At 42.3% G+C, this 16981-nt stretch overlaps 1 protein-coding gene across 6 annotated transcripts; it reads right to left on the reverse strand.

Moving 5' to 3' along the window:
• Window positions 1–4959: 4959 nt before the first annotated feature.
• CMTM6 (CKLF like MARVEL transmembrane domain containing 6) lies at window positions 4960–16880 on the reverse strand. 6 transcript variants are annotated; one of them, XR_012625080.1, is made up of 6 exons: window positions 16625–16879; window positions 12148–12324; window positions 11160–11258; window positions 9449–9660; window positions 9337–9371; window positions 4960–8858 (listed from the first exon to the last, which is right to left on the reverse strand). XR_012625080.1 is itself a non-coding variant. In XM_074839386.1 (4 exons), the coding sequence occupies exons 1-4, from the start codon at window positions 16745–16747 to the stop codon at window positions 9511–9513; spliced, it is 549 nt and encodes a 182-aa protein (XP_074695487.1). In that variant the 5' UTR covers window positions 16748–16879; the 3' UTR covers window positions 4960–9510. The 6 variants fall into 6 exon arrangements, 1 of the variants encoding a protein (XP_074695487.1); XR_012625081.1 differs by lacking the exon at window positions 9337–9371 and having other exon boundaries at window positions 16625–16880; XR_012625076.1 differs by having other exon boundaries at window positions 4960–9371.
• Window positions 16881–16981: the final 101 nt, after the last annotated feature.

Here is a 16981-nt window from a genome sequence, read left to right on the forward strand (position 1 = left end):
TTTGAAGTAGAAGAGAGGATTAGGACACAGATAAAAGGACTTCAGTTAAAATGCAGTTTTGCAGTTCCTAGCTTGAACTGATTAATTTAAATTTAAAATGCCCAAGATGTTGTAGATTTCATATATTGCTCTCTAAATATTTACAGATGTAGAATAAAAGCAACGCACAAAACAACCATTTGAAAGGAATAAACCGCAACCTCTAAAGCATTAGCAAAAAAGCAGCAGCCCTGCCCTTCTCACTGACAGGAAATTCAGCCAGCAGTATGAAGTAACACAGGAAGGCACAGGTGTCCCGGTGCCAACACTCAGTGCTACAAAGCCCCCAGGTTACTCTGACTGGCCCTAAAATGATTTCAGCCCTGCCTGGTGCAGAGGCACTGCCACAGACATCACTTCCAGAGCCCCTCTCACCTGTGACTCCAGAGAGGTGTGCCCACAAGCTGGGACCGTGCACAGGTAGACAGGCAGCTTTGCGTCAAACCAAGCACCTGGGGAAAAGAGGGAATAGTGCAGAAGAAAAGGACAGACTGAGTGCTCTGTGCTTTGTATGTGTAGAAAAAAGTAATCTGTGGTGGTGCAGGAAACACCTGCATGTTTCTGTGGCTGATGAAGGGGCTACCAGAAAGACAAGAAGAATACGCCAGCTTTTGAAGTGGAGCTGGTGTGTGTGGATGACATGGTAGGCCAAGCAGAGCAGTGGGGCATTGTCCCCGCAGGGGTGAATATCCCCAAGCCACTAACATAGAGTCATTGCTAAATTAAGTATGTCTGAACCACTTGTTCTTTTCTTGCATGTTTGCACTTGTGTAGGAAGAGCAACAGCAGACAAGCTACAATCCCTCCTATGCCAAGAGGGCTGCAAGACTCTAGAAACCTTGGAGGAAAAAAAACCCACAAGTGTAGACTTAGAAGTGCCTAACCCTTAAGCATACAAGGACAGACTAGGAAATTGGAGACAGCACTCGTCCTGCACCTATTTTTACAGCCCAAAGAGAATAAACACCATTCTCCCAGGGAAAAGCACAATGTCTTGGAGGCTATTTGCATGGGACTAGTTTTAATACCCAGCCACTCTCCCTTGGGTATTCAATGAAGAGCAGGGCAAGAGTGACTCACAGCAGCAGTGACTCAGTGCAGGAGTTACCCGTCCCCTCTGATTCACCCTCTAGACCTGCTTCTTCCTCCATCAAGCTACCAGGGGAGCATGGCCTCCCAGCTGGAACATCACAGGGTAGGCCTGAGGAGATACCCCCTTTTACTTTCCCATGTGGAGCTGGGGCAACACCCACCTCTTAAATGCCAGCACTTGCAACTCAGCACTTAACAGAGCTAATGCGATAGCTGGGTGGATGGGAAGAGACCAGGCTAGGAGTTACATATCACCTCAAAGCCTGCAAAAAGCATCCATTTCCTTGTATTACATCTGCTAGCCAGCTGTGATGGTAGGGTATGATTTCCCCCCCTCCCCCAGTACAGCCCTGCCAACACACACAATTATACCAACACAACTTACTTTTATTGAGATTATTGGGGGTTGTACGAGGTGGACTGGTGCTGGTGGCTTTGTACCACGAGTACGAATCACAGCTCTGCTGGTATAATAGCTCCTTTTAAATCAGAAGTGCTTTGTCCATCTAGCACAGTCTACTGTTACTTCTACATCTGTAAATCACTCTTAACATAATACTTAATGATCTGCATCCCCCTTTTTCATGAACCCCAGCCAAGCAAGAGCACAATGCTGCAGCTGTAGCTATTAAGCTATGGTGGCAGCAAAGCACTCCATTAATACCTCATGCTCAGCAGTTTGTGATGCATGAGAGCTGAATAATTACGCCCTTGTTACCCTCAAATGAGAGGCACAATTGCCAGAAACAAGCATTTACAATTAAAAAAACTGTATCAAGTCAAGGACAACATTTGTTCATTCATAAAACAAGCCTTTCTGAGCAAAAGGACTATGAGGCAGAAAACAGGCTTACATGAACGAGACAGTTGTTTCTAGAGCTGTATTGTACCCTGCTCAGATAGACCTCCACAGCCACTTTATCCCAGCTATTTTGGGAAACTAGCAGGCAGAGCTTTAGCAAAAGCTCTTGTTGCTATGAACTGCACTGATAGGGAGGTTTAGTTTAGATGTGAGGGACAAGAATGGGAAACAGGGCTTTAACAATGCGACTATCAATAACCAGTGATCTGCAGCCTTTGAAACAGAGCATACAGGCATAGGAGTGTGAAAATGGGTGTTAACAATAAAAATAGAAGTGGTGAGAATCTGTCCTCCTTTCTGAGGATGCCTTGTTGCTCATACCAGGGTAGAAGCTCCCCATCTTTGGTTAGAGGTGTGCAGAGACCACAGAACAATTAAGTAATGGTTCCTTCCTTACCTACAGCTCAACATGAACAGGGATTTCAGAATTGTGTCTGCACTGGTATTTTTGGAAGTGACAGCTGGTGCAAAGGAAGTAGTTAAAAGGAGGGCTGTAGTGTAGACAGACTTGCATTATTTTGAGCAACATTCCACCATTCTCTTAGCAAGGGTAGGGCATATGGTAATAAAAAACTTGTCATGCCTTTGTCTTACAGTATTACACTTTCAGTAAGTGAGGACTAAAACAGAGAGTTCTGAAGTACCCCCCAAACTTAGCACTGCAGAATACTACCTGCTTTCATGCAGCACATCTAGCAACAGATACCTGACTGGATATTTGCTGTCCTCATCTGGCACATGAGTCATGCTACAGAAGAATGTGCTTATGCTGTCGCCTCCTTGTGAAGCCCTGACTCTCACCTCAGGACTTGCCAACTTCAAAACAGCCATGTCTGGTTTATTTTCCCAGTCCTGTTCTAGTAATTCAGCCAAGAGATAATAGGTCATAAGAAACACACTGAATGAGTGATCAGGACACGTGGGCTGGTCAAAGCAGGTTTCACTGGGGTGCCTGGAGAGGACTGGAATTGCAAGCAGCCCAGTCTGGCATGCTTTACAGCTATGTTTGCCAACATTTCTGTTTGTGAACCCTGATTTTTTTTTTTCCAGCATGCATAATTTGCATTTTTGGATAATAAGCTCTCATTTAACTTCCTGAGAGCCCAGGAAATGCTCAGGAACTCCCCATTCCTTTGTTCTCCCACCCATGATCCACAGACCTTTCACTGAAAACCACAGCATAGCACAGACTGCAGAAATCTTCAAAGCTGCAGTACAGTGTTACAGGTGCAGATGCAGTCATGCAGCTGAAGCTTGACTTTGTAAAAAAAAAAAAAATCGAATTTTTAAAAACATCTCGACAGGTTACAAACAAAAGGAACAAAAGTAAAACCCTTTCAAACTGCTTAGGTAAAGGATCTCCTTGAGACAATATTGATCTATTATCAACCTTCAGGCTACGTTCTGAGAAATAAGCAAATGACTGGAAACAGTATCACTAAAATGCACCGTTCAATTTCTAGCCACACGGACAAAAGAAGTGGGCAAGGGGGCTTCAATGCACTGAAAATACAGGTGGGAAGAGGGTGAAGCCCTCCAGACCGCGTAATTTCAATCATAGGATCATCTTCGCCCTCTTGTGGGCAAACCTCTCTCCTGCAGCTTCGCAGCAGATTCCTGTGCAGACAACTGCACCGTGCAGACAGCACGGCCAGAATGCACAAACCACTGCCGGCCTGCCTTGGGCTTCCTTCAGCCGGCAAGGAAGAGCTATTCTGAGCCCAGAGATGTCAACCCCAAACTCCAGCCAAGCAGTTAACCGCGCTTGGTTCCTGCACGGCAGCAGCAGGAGGTTGTGTGAGAAAGCAGGTGGCCGGTCATGCTCCTTGCTCCAAGGAGCGCCCACCCGAAAGCAAGGAAACATGTACCGTGTGCCTGGAACTCCAGATGCACAGACAGCAGCGACCAGGGGGTGCCTGGGCACACACAACGGAAAGCCGCAGACTACCAGCCTATATTCTGCCCTGCTGTGCTATTCTGACAATTTACAGTAAACTAACTTGGACTACTCCTGAGGAAGGAGTTGTCACAATTCTAGCAATAGTATGACTTAAACTGTGTGGTCATGCTCCAAATTATTAAATCTTTATTATTCTTAGGACTTCTGGGTTATTTTCTCATGCTGTGTAAATCCACCGCTGACATACCCCTTAAATACAACATTTTGCCTTGCTTGTTTTCTTGCATCAAGTTTTCAAATGTAATTAAAAGCATTAGAGACCTTTCTCCCTTATGAATCCTTATGGTTATATTAATCTCTGGCAACTTCATCAAAGAGACAATTTCACCTTTAATGTTACAATACAAAGAAAAATACACCGTGGCATTCCAATTTCAGTGCCAACAATGAAGAAAGTGCCATTCTCCTCCTGTTTACAAGATGACCACCAGCTAATAAGCTATCTATAGGATTATGAAACAAAAAAGCTACCCTGCCAGAAAGCATGCGGGTTTATTTCCTTTTCCTCACCCCCTACCTCTGACAATCAAACATTTTTAAATGATCCAGCGGCTCCCCCTCAACCAAGTAACTCGGTCACCTGCATTTATCTACACCAGAAGAAATTATTTGCTCTTAATACCTTTTCCTAATTTGTGCTTCATCCTTTAACAAGTCTGCCACTTCATTTTTTTCAGCTCCAACTAATCAAGAAAATAGGAAAGCTGCTAGCACTTGAATGACGCTTGTCACAGTAACCTATAGACAATGGTAGGTGTAAAGGCTATTGCAAAATAGTTTGGTTGGACCCTGTGGTAAGAGGCAATACTGACCTTATTGGACCTTTCCCCTGGAAACTTGCAGTGAGAATATCTAGCTCTGCAAGTTGGACCCTCTTCCCCAAGTAACAGGCAAATACAATGCAAGCTCTTTCCTCCAAACCAGGAACGAAGAATGATGTTATTTCCTATGGTTGGCTCTGGGACAACTACATAGCAACACCAAATCATAGCAGCAGAAACAAGAAACACTTATTTACTAATATTTTATTTTAAAAATGATTACAAAATATTTTAGAAAGTTCTTAAGACCAAAAAAAGCATAATACATTAAAAAAGACCACAGGTTTAGAATGGCAAAAATATTTAAGCATATCAAAATTATTTAAATGTAAATTCAAGGCAACACTGGCAACAAAACTGTATAAAATTTTCATTTTATATATATAAAACATTCATATAATCATCCTGATTTAATAATCAAGTCACTTAAATTCCCAAAGGTATTAGAAGTGATAGATAGTTCTGAACAGCATAAAATGTAGCATCTAGAGAACTGCTTATGTTTACAGCAATAGATTAAAACAAAGATGAATTTCCATCTTAAAGGCACTACCAACATCTTGATTCGTTACAATTTTACATAACCTTTCAAAAATTTCACAAAGTATTTATTTCCCTTCAGTGTAGAAAGCTTGGTACTTTTATTGCACAAATTTGAATGAGGATCACCACGATGGCCATTATGCAAAAACATCTTGTACAGAGTTCAGAACTGCGTGAGAGAGCTCACTGCTTTTTCAAGTTGGAGGGTACAAATGTGGAACTCAGTTGAAACAGACCGCAAGCCTTCCCTGCTATTTTTAAGCACAGAGTGCAAGCAGTAAGGCACAATTCCTTCACATATCTAGAACCCGAAGAGCACTGGCAGCATTGTGATTTTAACACGGGCTAAACACCAAACACAAAAATTAGCATTCACAATCTACACAACGCAGGTGCAGATTTTCACAGGAGAAACTCACAGTCCAGCCACCTAACAGCAAGTCCTCACATGTCCTGGAGAATCCTCTGCACCGATTCTCAAGGCACTGTAAACAAAGCCTGAAAGTGGGTGCAGAGCCTTTAAATATTTTTGGACAGGCTCAACTGAAAAGACAAAAGCTTTTAATGTGTCTGAGCAGGCTCACAACACCACTGCCAAGCACTGTGGTGAAGAAGGGAGAAGACAGTCCCCAGGTAGAAGTACTGGGCCAGTTCCTTCTTTCCACAGGTTTTACTACCAGCTAAGATTGTACGGAGATGGTTACTTTGCAAACAGAAGAAGAAATTTAAGACAGCTGCTTGTAGCAGCACTCGTGCCAGAACTCCCACCACTCTCCTGAACAATCCCTAATCCACTTCAGTCAAAATCAGCCACCTTAATGTAAGCAATTTAAATAGCTGGTTTAAATTAAGTAGGCTGATTTCATCAGAAGCAGGCTGGGAACAAGCAGACCGCTTTGCTGACAGAGCACGGGAGGGGTAAGAGACATCCAGCCACACACGCAGAGCTCCAGCAAAACCAGCTCCAATGCCATTCTCTGGGATCAGTCTAATTAAAAGACAGACACTCAAAGCCTAGATCTGACACTAGAAGCATCAAAGGGGGCACGTCAAGACTGCAAGAGACCAGCTTGCTCAGCCACTGCAGCAAGCACATCTCTCCCCCACCTAGCCTGTGAGGGCAGAAGAGCTAGGAGGGTCACCCATCTGCCCCTTTATCTTAGGAAGCTGATAAGGCAGTTAAGGAAGAGACCTCACAGAAGCAGAGAACAGCATCCACACTAGCAAACCTGCTTCTCAACTATTTTAAAACAGAACAAAAAGAACACTTCATGCTTATAAGCCTAGGATTAACAGTACCTCCATGCAGAAACTGTTAGCCAACAACTGGTTTGGAAGCAACACTTTAGCAACTGCCTTAAACCTATAACCACGATGTGACTTGCTGGTAGTATTTAACTACTATGTGAGAGATTAATGCCAGCTAAACAGCATCTGGCGTGGAGCAACATGTATTGTTATAAAGAACAGCAGGACTCTTCCTATTAGTAAACTCCTGTGACATACAGGAAAACAGCTAACCAGTTTCCCAGACTACTGTTTGTCATTTTCATTAGCTGATGGCAACGCTTGCATCCCTTTCAGTCAGAGATGGAATCTGATCCTCAAATCTATACGTGGATCAGACAGCTGGTAACAGAATGGCTATAAACTATCTACTTGAAACAGCTAAAGATGCCCAAATCTCCTCACTCTAACAACCCAAAATATGCCAGGGATGCCAGCATGTATGTAGTAGGAGAATCCATCAAACCTGCAAAGGTTAGCAGTGTTTGTTTCAAAAGGCCTAATGGTCAGAGCATGGGAGTCAGATCTCAGTCAGTCACTTCTTCTGACACCACCTCCTTTGTGAAACCTTTTCATAAAAATAACTTGCTCTGTATATGAGTTTCTCTCTGAAGTATCAGCAGTAGATATCATAGATAGGGAGGCCAAGGCAGAGAGATGACTTTATAGATCCCTTTTGGTACCAGTGTCTCCAATTCAGGAATGGACACCAATAACAAAGCACTTAGGTGGGGAAAAGTCTATAGAAAAAGCAACCATAGCCCAGAAATCTATTCACATATTTTCAAGATGAGAAAAAATTACCTTAAGATAAAAGTCCTGTCATGGTGCTGCATTGCTTAATAAATATCAGCAGCACATTGTTACTCTTGCAGTATATTTACAACTTTTAATTATAGATCAAGATTTAGAGACTATAGACATCTTGATGTGAAAACAAATTCAGTAGAATCCTGGGCAATAAAAAAAAAAAGAAAAAACCTCTTAGAATGTTAATCATAGATATGGACACAATCCCCAAAGTAAGACACTGCAAATCACAGCTGAGCTATTTCTCATTATGGCAAGTTTTGTATCAGCAGTAGCACTGCTTGTAAACAAAACATCTCTGATTTAGCCAGTTTTCAGAGACAGCTACAGCAAGCTCTGTACACCTAGACCGAGAGCCGGTTTTAGTGCAAATGGACACTAATAAATACAAGGAAAAAGAAAGCCAGTCCAAAAGGCATTTCTTCTTCACAAAGCTGGAAATTCTAGGAAGGAATGTATGTCTTTTATGCATAGCTCTGAAACCAAGCTGCAGCTTAAACTTGATGCTTCACACCACCTGTCAAAATTTTACATCCTCCAAGCAAAGTGTAGTGTTAGGCTTAAGTCTCAGACCTTAGAGAGAGAACATCACAAACTTAGTTCATCAGTAAGTGGCAGCGCTGGAAAAAACCTGTGACCTTCTTTTACAGTCCTTTGTCTTACAACAGCTTCCTCATCCTTTTCCAAATACAGCTTGCTCAGCCAGTTTCTGGACAGCTTAGTCTCAATGCTGCCCCAACAGGCTACAGAACTATAAATTTGTCAGACTAGGGTATTGATGAAATGGAGTTAATGCCTGGAAGACATGGCAAATGCCATAAGCACTCAAACAAGAATTGTTTTTGCATAATCAGCTTTTTCTCATTTGCTTTGGTATTTTGGAACATCTCCTGCCTTACAGCACTTTGCTCTACTTTTGAAGGCTTTCCTTTTAAGTGAAGTCTAGCAATCTTGCTTTTACCTCAGACATCTGAAAAATGCCTTTTCACAACTTCATTTCTTTTACAGCCATCAACATCTGGTCTGATACGTCTGTCATTTGTCTGATACATGTTGCATCAGCAGTGTTTCTTGCAGTCCTACAGCCTGTTGCTTTTAAGACAAATCAAGGGTACAAGTGCTTATTTACCTGTTTACCAATTGAGCTAGTCAACAGCAAGAAGTCTTAAGCTAGTGCTATATATTTATAAAAAAAGAAAATGGTGGGGTCCATAACCATTCTGGCAAAACTTACCATTAACTATGCATAAACAGGCTGCATATGGTATTAACCTCGCAAGTAACATTCACCAGGATAGAACCAACGTACTGTAATGCTTTTCCCATTGAGGTTCAAATTGCTACTTCTGGGGTTACTTCGTGAAAATATTTATTCTTCATCTTCTTTCTCTCACAGGCGGCTTTTCAAGTTTCTTCCTGCAACTTTTATAGCTTTTGAAACAATCTGAAAGAAGATTCTGGCATACAAGTCCAAACTTTGACAATCATGGGTGCAAAACTGTCTCCTTAGTATAACCATTACATTACCCTCCCCATAAAACCCCTACACTCGCTATTCCAGTAAACTGATAGAGCTGAGACATATGAAGAGTAAAACCAAAACAAAGCCAAGCCTTATATAAGCATTTCTGTAAGGCTCCAACTCGGTATCCCTTTTACATTCACAGTTTGACCAGTAAGTACAAGAACAAATTCTGCTGTACTCATATATAACTTGTAACAGAAGTATCTGGTCCATTTATACAGAAATTATCTTTAGGGTATAGTTCAGAATTTACGCATCACACGTTAACCTTTATTAGTCACCTTTGTCAAAATCAAAGCACACTGTTGACCTTGAGTTATTCTATTTAGACACAAGTTTTTTTAGTGTATGTCAGCTGGACAGGTGGCAGGACCAGTTATTAAGCAGGACCAGTTACCTTAGAACATGACGCTCAAGATGCCATTACTTGACCTAAGGATCAATAAAAATTTACGGTGAGCAATGCATACAAAATGGATTAGAAGGAAGAGACAGAAGTTGTTACCTACAGTGCACTGAAAGTTCATTTTAGTTTGCTCCATTCAAAAAAAAAGGAAATTATTCCAGAAAGTTAGCTTTGTTTATTCAGTGGCTGATTTTCTGTGGCACTCTGAGTGTTGCCAGGATTTTCAGAGCATCTGTCAAGGGTTTGTTTCCGACTGTGAAAACGTTCTATAATAATTTCAGCTAAAAATGCACCACTTGCAAGAAATCCAAACACCTGTGAAAGTGAAACGAACATACAATTTTAAAATGTACAAACATTAACAATATTCTAACATTGTTTGGAGAGATTTGCTGGACTATTTACATATGTTAATAACACCTAAGTATTAAGTTTCCAGTCCTCCTTAAATCTGTGGTTCCATTTAAATTGGGAACAGATCAGAAATCATAATTCTAGCACGTTTAATGCAAAAATTTTTACAGTTCTAATTCTGTTAATCAAGTGTGAACCATACAATATGTTCTAAACAGCCCTTAATAGCCGAAGCATATTCCTTTTATTGCAAAAATTAGTTATTAAAGAAGCATGGGATTAGTGGTATAGCAGAACACTTATCCCAGAGATGGCTGCTGATTAAAGGGACTAAGTGAAGAAGACTAACATATGGAAGGTGAACGGAGATAAGATCTGCAGAGCCTAAGCAAGTCCTTACTGGGTCAGCAAGGGAGGGGGAAATGATATTTTGTGACTGACATTTCATTATTAGTCATGGCAAGATAGTGGTAAGGAGAAAGTTGCAGTTTCTATCAAATAAGGAAACACACACATGCATTATTCTAACTTTTACCTGACTTTTACACAACTGGTTTGGCCCAAAGCAATTTGATACTAGTAAGTCTTAAATCACAATAGTTGACATTTTTTTCCAACTCCAGAAGAAAAAACCTGAAAGACTTTATACTCAAACCATTAGGTCTGAATATTTCAACATCACAGACTATGACTATACCAAAGTGTGTTATCTCTAATAGCTCGTGCTGCCTGTGGAACAGAATTATTTTGCTTTCTTTTCTAACTCATTTTTCCTTGTTCAAGAATAAAATCAAAATTTGATCTTTTAAAAAATCACATTTTCACAATTCCAAGGTTATTCAAAAGAAGTGCCAAATGAGTGAGGAATTATGACATCCACAGCATCCCAAAGCCTCTTCAGTGCCTTGCCCTGAGCCTTTTCAGTGTTCCCTGGGAGATGAATGCCCTGTTGCTCTTCTAACTATTTCTGTCACTGAGGAAACTGCTGCTCTGATTGCAGTTCTTGTACGTTAGCGCTCTCCACACATGCTTTATAACGCCTGGCAAAAGACATGGTTTCTTGCTGACTTTGTGAGGGGGTGGCATTAGGAAAGGAAGATTGAAGCATTTCAGAGATGAGTATTTCAGAGAACTGAGGAAGCTGTGAGAGGTGGCAAAGAAAAAAAAGTGACAGATGACAGGGAATAATACGAAGCCAAAGCAGTGAAGTCTGAGGAACCCAGAAGCAAGCTGCAAACGCATGTAGAGCTTTCCAAAAACCCTGAGGAATTCCCGCTCTTTGGGTTTCCTATGGTAAGTTTCTGGAAGGCCTGAAATAGCTCATTCCTCCTGAAACATCACAGTGCACTGAATTCTGTTCCCTGCCCAGTTTCTTCCCTGCAAATTGAGTGAGATTTAGAGGGCAGAGAAATTAACGTACAAGATAAATACAAAGTAAATGATGCAATTTTAAGACTTACATATGCTGCTCCTTCAACAGCAGACCCAGAGCTGGTTGCAACAAGCACTATTGACGCTAACAGAAAACAGACACCTATGACTGGCATGGCCCAAAAATTCTGCAAATATAAAACCCATGAATGTTATAGAATTGTAGATCTACTACCTGAAAAAGAACAAGTATCATAACAGCAGCTGAGCTAATCTGCCAGTGAATTTATGCTTTGAAACTCTGATGCGAGTGGCAGCTTCACAAAATATATTCTACAGCTATATTCCAAACAATGTTCAACATTATCAACTATTTAAGAGTCTGCATTACATACTCCCCTTGCTGTCTTCAAGTATTTCATTCATTTCACAATCAAATTCAAGCTCAGGTGAACCATGCTAGCATTATTCCCTAGATAAAACATCTAGGAGAGCAGAAACCTATAAGTAAATGTGCTCATTCAAATCTCTTACTACACTCCTTTATCTGAACCTTCACATAAAAACCCTACTGTTTGCTCTGAAGACAAATAGGAAGGGACGCTCATAAGACACTATAATATTCTTACTGACTTTACAAAGCAACTTTGTGTCACTGCTGGATCTTCTGAAATATAAAAGCATAAACTGTAATGAGTATGATTATTACTAAGAAGGAGGTAGGCTACACCCAGTAGGAAAACAGATAGGGTAAACAGGTAGGTTACAAGTATCATGCTGGTAGTAAACTGTGTTCCGTATACGGACATATATGTGATGACTACGCAGTAGTATTAGTCTGCGTGAAAGACTTTCACATAAATGCTACAATCCTGCAGGTAACCAACATGCCAATTTTGCAGAAGTTGTCAATATAAAAGGGACTCTCAAAGTTCACCCATTTTTTAACTATAAGCTACTTCAATCTACCCTTTAAATAGAGAAGAAAAGGAGATTCATTCTGCATAGCCTTTTTACTCCACAGTAATCTTTAAGCACTTACAAAAAAGGGTTTGATTTTTAAAAAAAATTCCTTACCATTCTCTGTACTTTATCTTCCCCAAATGTTTCATATACATCAGTGCAATACACAAAGAGGATCAGGAGGCTCAAAAGAAAGGCACTGCAGCTTACAAATTCAAAGACATAAAGTCCACCACACTCGATACAATCCTCCACAATTTCTTCACAAATAACAGCCAGAAGAGAGAGAATCTGCAAACAAATAACATGCTTGAGTTGGAAGAAGTCTCTAGTATCTTCAGCAAATAGAAATCTCTGATATGAACATTAATAAAGACTGCTGTAAAGAAAATCCTCAATCGACAAAGAACCCAGTAAAATTCTGTACTATTTTCTTACAGAGAGAAATAACTATATAGTGACCCAGTTTACACTTGCTGTTAAAGTTGGTCAATAAACTACACTCAGGTAAGATGAGCACACACTGCCAGACACAGGCTTCTTGATTAGACAGCCAAGATTCCTGATTTGTGGTTTTTGCAATTGCCAGTTGGAAGCAGATGAGGCAGGCAAGCGTGGAGAGCACACACCCTGCTCAGAACGAGCGAAAATGCTATTGCTTACTACTTACAACTGCACTTAATTTTAAATGCATTTGGGTTCAGGGTGGAGAGGAAAATTGGACAGCATTGACACAGTCAGCTACCTCCCTGAACATTTACAGCTGACGTTACCTCCCCTTGATAAAACTTCTGAGAAAGTGCATGTAGCTAATAGGTCACATGCCTATGACCTAGTAATGACAGAATCTCAGCTGTAGTTGTAGGAACCAAAACTTTAAACTATGTTTAAACTATGTTGGACAGTGTTTAATCTATGCAGAAGCTTACGTTCACCTTCCTGCCACAATATGTTTTGAGGAAAGAACACGAGTTAACTCCTGTACAGTCACCACACATCTGCTGCTGGATTTTCTACTATTTTACTGTACAAGAAAAAATACTTGCTGTATTTAAATGTTCTCTCATTTTGGCCACTTCTTGCTAGTTTCCTTCATCCCATAAAGTCGATACAGGACTACTGATCCTTGTAGTAAGGAGTTCACCAAACTAAAACAAACCCATTAGTAGGAATCAGACTTGGTCATAAAATTGAGACTGATATAAGGCCAATGATCATATTTTTAATTTTATTGAAGTATATGGGCAATAATGAGGTTGACAGTTCTTTAAAAAGAATTTAAAAATCAAATTCTAAAATTCAGAATTAGTCTTGGAAAATAACCACCAGCCTTTGGTTTCAGTTTTCTGACAGTAAAAATAAGAACAACAATTTAGCACGTGGGAACTGTAAATTCCCCCTGCTAAGCCTCAGAAGGGCACTTCAAAGTATCATGTTTTGAAAACACTGCAATCATATAAAGTAAACAGGATCTCCGAAAGGGAAAGAACCCAAGCTGGGAAACTGCATTACTATCAGGCCTCCACATACTTCCCTTCTCTCCTGCAGCAGGTGGCAAGGCAAACTTCTCATCAGCCCTCGCACCTCAACCTGTGACTACAATGGCTGTCCAAGGAATGTTTTGAACTCTGAATTTCCAATTTTTAAGTATTTTTTTGAATTTCAAAAGATTCTCTCAGCTGTGCCCAATGACTTTCAACTCCACATTTTTCACAAGTCAGCTGAAGCGTGAGATATGTTTTCATGTATAGTTCTAGCTCTTTTTATCAGCACTGAAAACTGAATGGCATTGCTTTCACCTGGGATGAAACAAAACAGAAAGGAAATAAACCTGCCCCTAAAAGAACTTAAGCCCAGATAACAATAATATGATCTAAATAACTAAAAAAAACCTCTCTGCTGAGTGTACAAACAAGTAGAAAAAAATCCCACTCAAAGAGTTCAGTGTCAAATAAATGAGATCTGTCAAGTGGAGTCTTATGTGGGACTTGTCCAAATCAGTATTCAATTTTTTATTAATAAACTGAATAACAAAACAGAGAACATCCTTTAAAAAGCTTTGGAAGTTGAAGTCAAACTATACTTGATGACAAGTATTTCTGCTTTAGCTAAGAATTCGTTTCTACCTCAATCTTGGCACAGTATGTGCTGTGCCATTTACCTTTGTGCAGCATTTGAACCAGTCATGGGCTAACAAAAATACTCCACCTATATATTTAAAAAAAAGTTTTAAAAAAAATCTAGAAACTCATGCAATAAGCATGCGTCCCAGCATGCTTTTGGCAGTTACATCTTTGTTATTTCATTTGCCCAAAAAGCTTTAAAAAACAGGCTAAGATTAAAACGTATGCCATTACTAATCAGAAGAAAAGCATTTCTAAGGTCTAGAAACCATTTTTTGACCACTTCTGTAATGAACACAGCTGATTTTCTGAGTGCAATACCCTGTTTAGCAGTCCACACAAGTGATTATCAGTGCATAATCCCAGTAACAACTCACAATCACTCTTGTAAGGCAAGGCTAATAGATGTTAACGACCATCACCATCACTGACATTCCAAAAAATCAACACTTTCCCAAAACAGGAACATTTCTTACTGGAGATAAGGAGGATTCCACCTTCAGTAATTTCTGGAGCTTGTTTAAAGTGTTTTGACCAAGAGCTCCAAGATCTGTCTATTTTGGTAAGGGGAAAGAAAAAGGGGAGAAAAAAAACTGTTGGAAATTAGGACACCATTTTCTTTTTCCTCTCATTGAAGGACAGGTACAGGCCATAAACTGCTAATTGTTTGGGAGTGTATCAAGCAGCTATCCATGATATTTGGGATAACCGTGATTCTCCTTTTTCCTACTAGAAAGTTTGTAAATAATGCCTCTGTTCAGGCAAACAGTTTAAGACTTTGGTGCACCAGGAAATTTGCATAAGTAATTGTTTATTTTAGTCGGTGAACCCACTTATTTAAATGATCTGCTTGTCTGGGAGCAGCAACCAGCAGATCTTTCTTTATTAATCTCCAGTACATGAAGTAAAACTTTATGTCCTATTAAATATAATAGGACATAAATATTAATAATTTAAAGCATTCTTGGGTGTGATTTTTTAAAACACACTTAGAAAACATTATTTTTGGCAGTGTTACCATTACCTTTACCAGCACTCAAGAATCTTACATTTCTGGTTGAGGGTTTTGACTGTGTGCGAGACAAAAGTTTAAAAACCGAATGTCCTCTTTTCTGCAATGGTGAAGTAGTGAGAAAGGGTTGGAAACCACCTACAATTCCCATGAGCATGAGACATCTGACTGAAAAGCCACGTTGTTGGCTGGAGTATCCTGCTACACATTTACAGTCAGCTGCCCTTTTCCACTGTGGGTTTCACTACCACCCTGCCAGTACTTAAGAATGATGCTCCTCGCCCCTTATCAGCAGTCGCACTGTCACATTCTGGAGAGCCCATCACCGAGTGCAAAACAAACAGGAACCTGAATCATACACCCAACCGCTGAACACATGCAGGAATGTTACCCATAGCAAAAAGCAAGCAGAATATAAGCCTTTATTTCCCGGTGGGCAGAGGACTGCCCAACACAAGGTGACGCACTGCGATGTCTCATACAATAGGCCACCATCAACACCGCATGTTTCTGGTACAATTTTCTACCACAAATTATGTGAGAAACGAGCGCCCTGATGTTAGCACTGACAGCGCGACATGATAAACTTGCAAACGGGCTGCAGGAACAGCAGGAGAGGGAGGTGCAGATCTGATGGCCCTTCCCAGTTCTGTGGCCCTACCCTGAGGTTCAACCAAAGGCTTCTACCTCCTGTCTTCATCCAACGTGTCCCTCAGAAGAAAACACTAAGTTTCCTGTGAGGTTTCCCTCTGACTTTAAACCATAAGGACAGCAGGCAGCTGAACCACCTTGGTCTGACGATGCACGCAACCATCAGATGTCAGCACCTGCTCCTGTAGCTACAACATGAAAAAGGAACAAGCCTGTTACTTCCCCACCATAAAATCATATAAACCTGTAGAGGCGATAGCACTGTAAGGCACCGTATGTCTGCTTTCCCTCGGAGTTACAAGCCTGCGCTGCTTTAGTGACCAACAGCGAAGTGGGGCTCTGCCTGGGCTACGCCTGACGCCAGGCTTTCTGGAGGAGCCAGACCTTTCCTGACGGCAGAGCCGTTCCCCCGAAGCCCCAGCCGCCTCCCCCGGCCCGCGCTTCACCCGTTTCATATTTAAGCGGCCGGGGGTCACCGGGACACGCTCGTTCCTATACCCAGGCCGCCCTTCTGCCAAGCGGGGACACCCGTAAAGCCCGCGGGCGACAGCCGCCGACGGGGCGGGAGCGGGCCCCCCTCGGTGGGACGTTCGGCCTCCCCCCGCCCGCCGGCCGGCCGCCATTCTGCCAGGGCTGCTCGCTCCGCGGAAGGCCCGGCCCGGCCTCGGGGGGACACGGCCGCCGCCTGTGGAGGCCCGCGGGCGGGCGGTCAGTCAGCAACGGCCGCCCCGGCCCCGCTCCTCCCCTGGCGCTCCCCACCGGGCTGAGGCGAGGAGGGGAGAGCCGAGGAGGGGAGGGGACTCACCGCTTGGAGCGCCTTGGCCGACAGCCGCCATGGGCGCAGGTGCCGCCGGGTGCAGGCGAAGGGGCAGCGGGGCGGCTTGGCCTGCGGCTCGGTGGTCTCGTTGTAGACGGCGCCGTTCTCCATGGCCGCGCCGCCGCCGGCTGCCAGCTTGGGAAAGCGAAAGCAAAAGGGCGGTGGCGGGAGGGGCGGGGAAGGAGAAGGAAGGCGGAGGCAGCCCGCTGGGCGCTGGTGGAACAAAGGCGCTTCCTGCGGTGGGCGCCATCGCTCCCCCCGGCAAGGGAGGGAGGGACGGACGCCGAGTGAGTGGGTGGGTGGGTGGGGGGCTGCGGGCTCTTTGTGAGGGTGCAGTCACGGAGG

This window comes from Strix aluco, chromosome 1 (assembly GCF_031877795.1).
Source record: "Strix aluco isolate bStrAlu1 chromosome 1, bStrAlu1.hap1, whole genome shotgun sequence".
Classification (NCBI taxonomy): domain Eukaryota; kingdom Metazoa; phylum Chordata; class Aves; order Strigiformes; family Strigidae; genus Strix; species Strix aluco.

Coding starts and splice junctions, on each gene's coding strand:
- CMTM6 (XM_074839386.1), bottom strand. CDS start 16,747: ATGGAGAACGGCGCCGTCTACAACGAGACCACCGAGCCGCAGGCCAAG. Junction 12,325..16,624: donor CGGCCAAGGCGCTCCAAGCG/GTGAGTCCCCTC, acceptor ATTTGTTTGCAG/ATTCTCTCTCTTCTGGCTGT. Junction 11,259..12,147: donor AAGATAAAGTACAGAGAATG/GTAAGGAATTTT, acceptor TTATATTTGCAG/AATTTTTGGGCCATGCCAGT.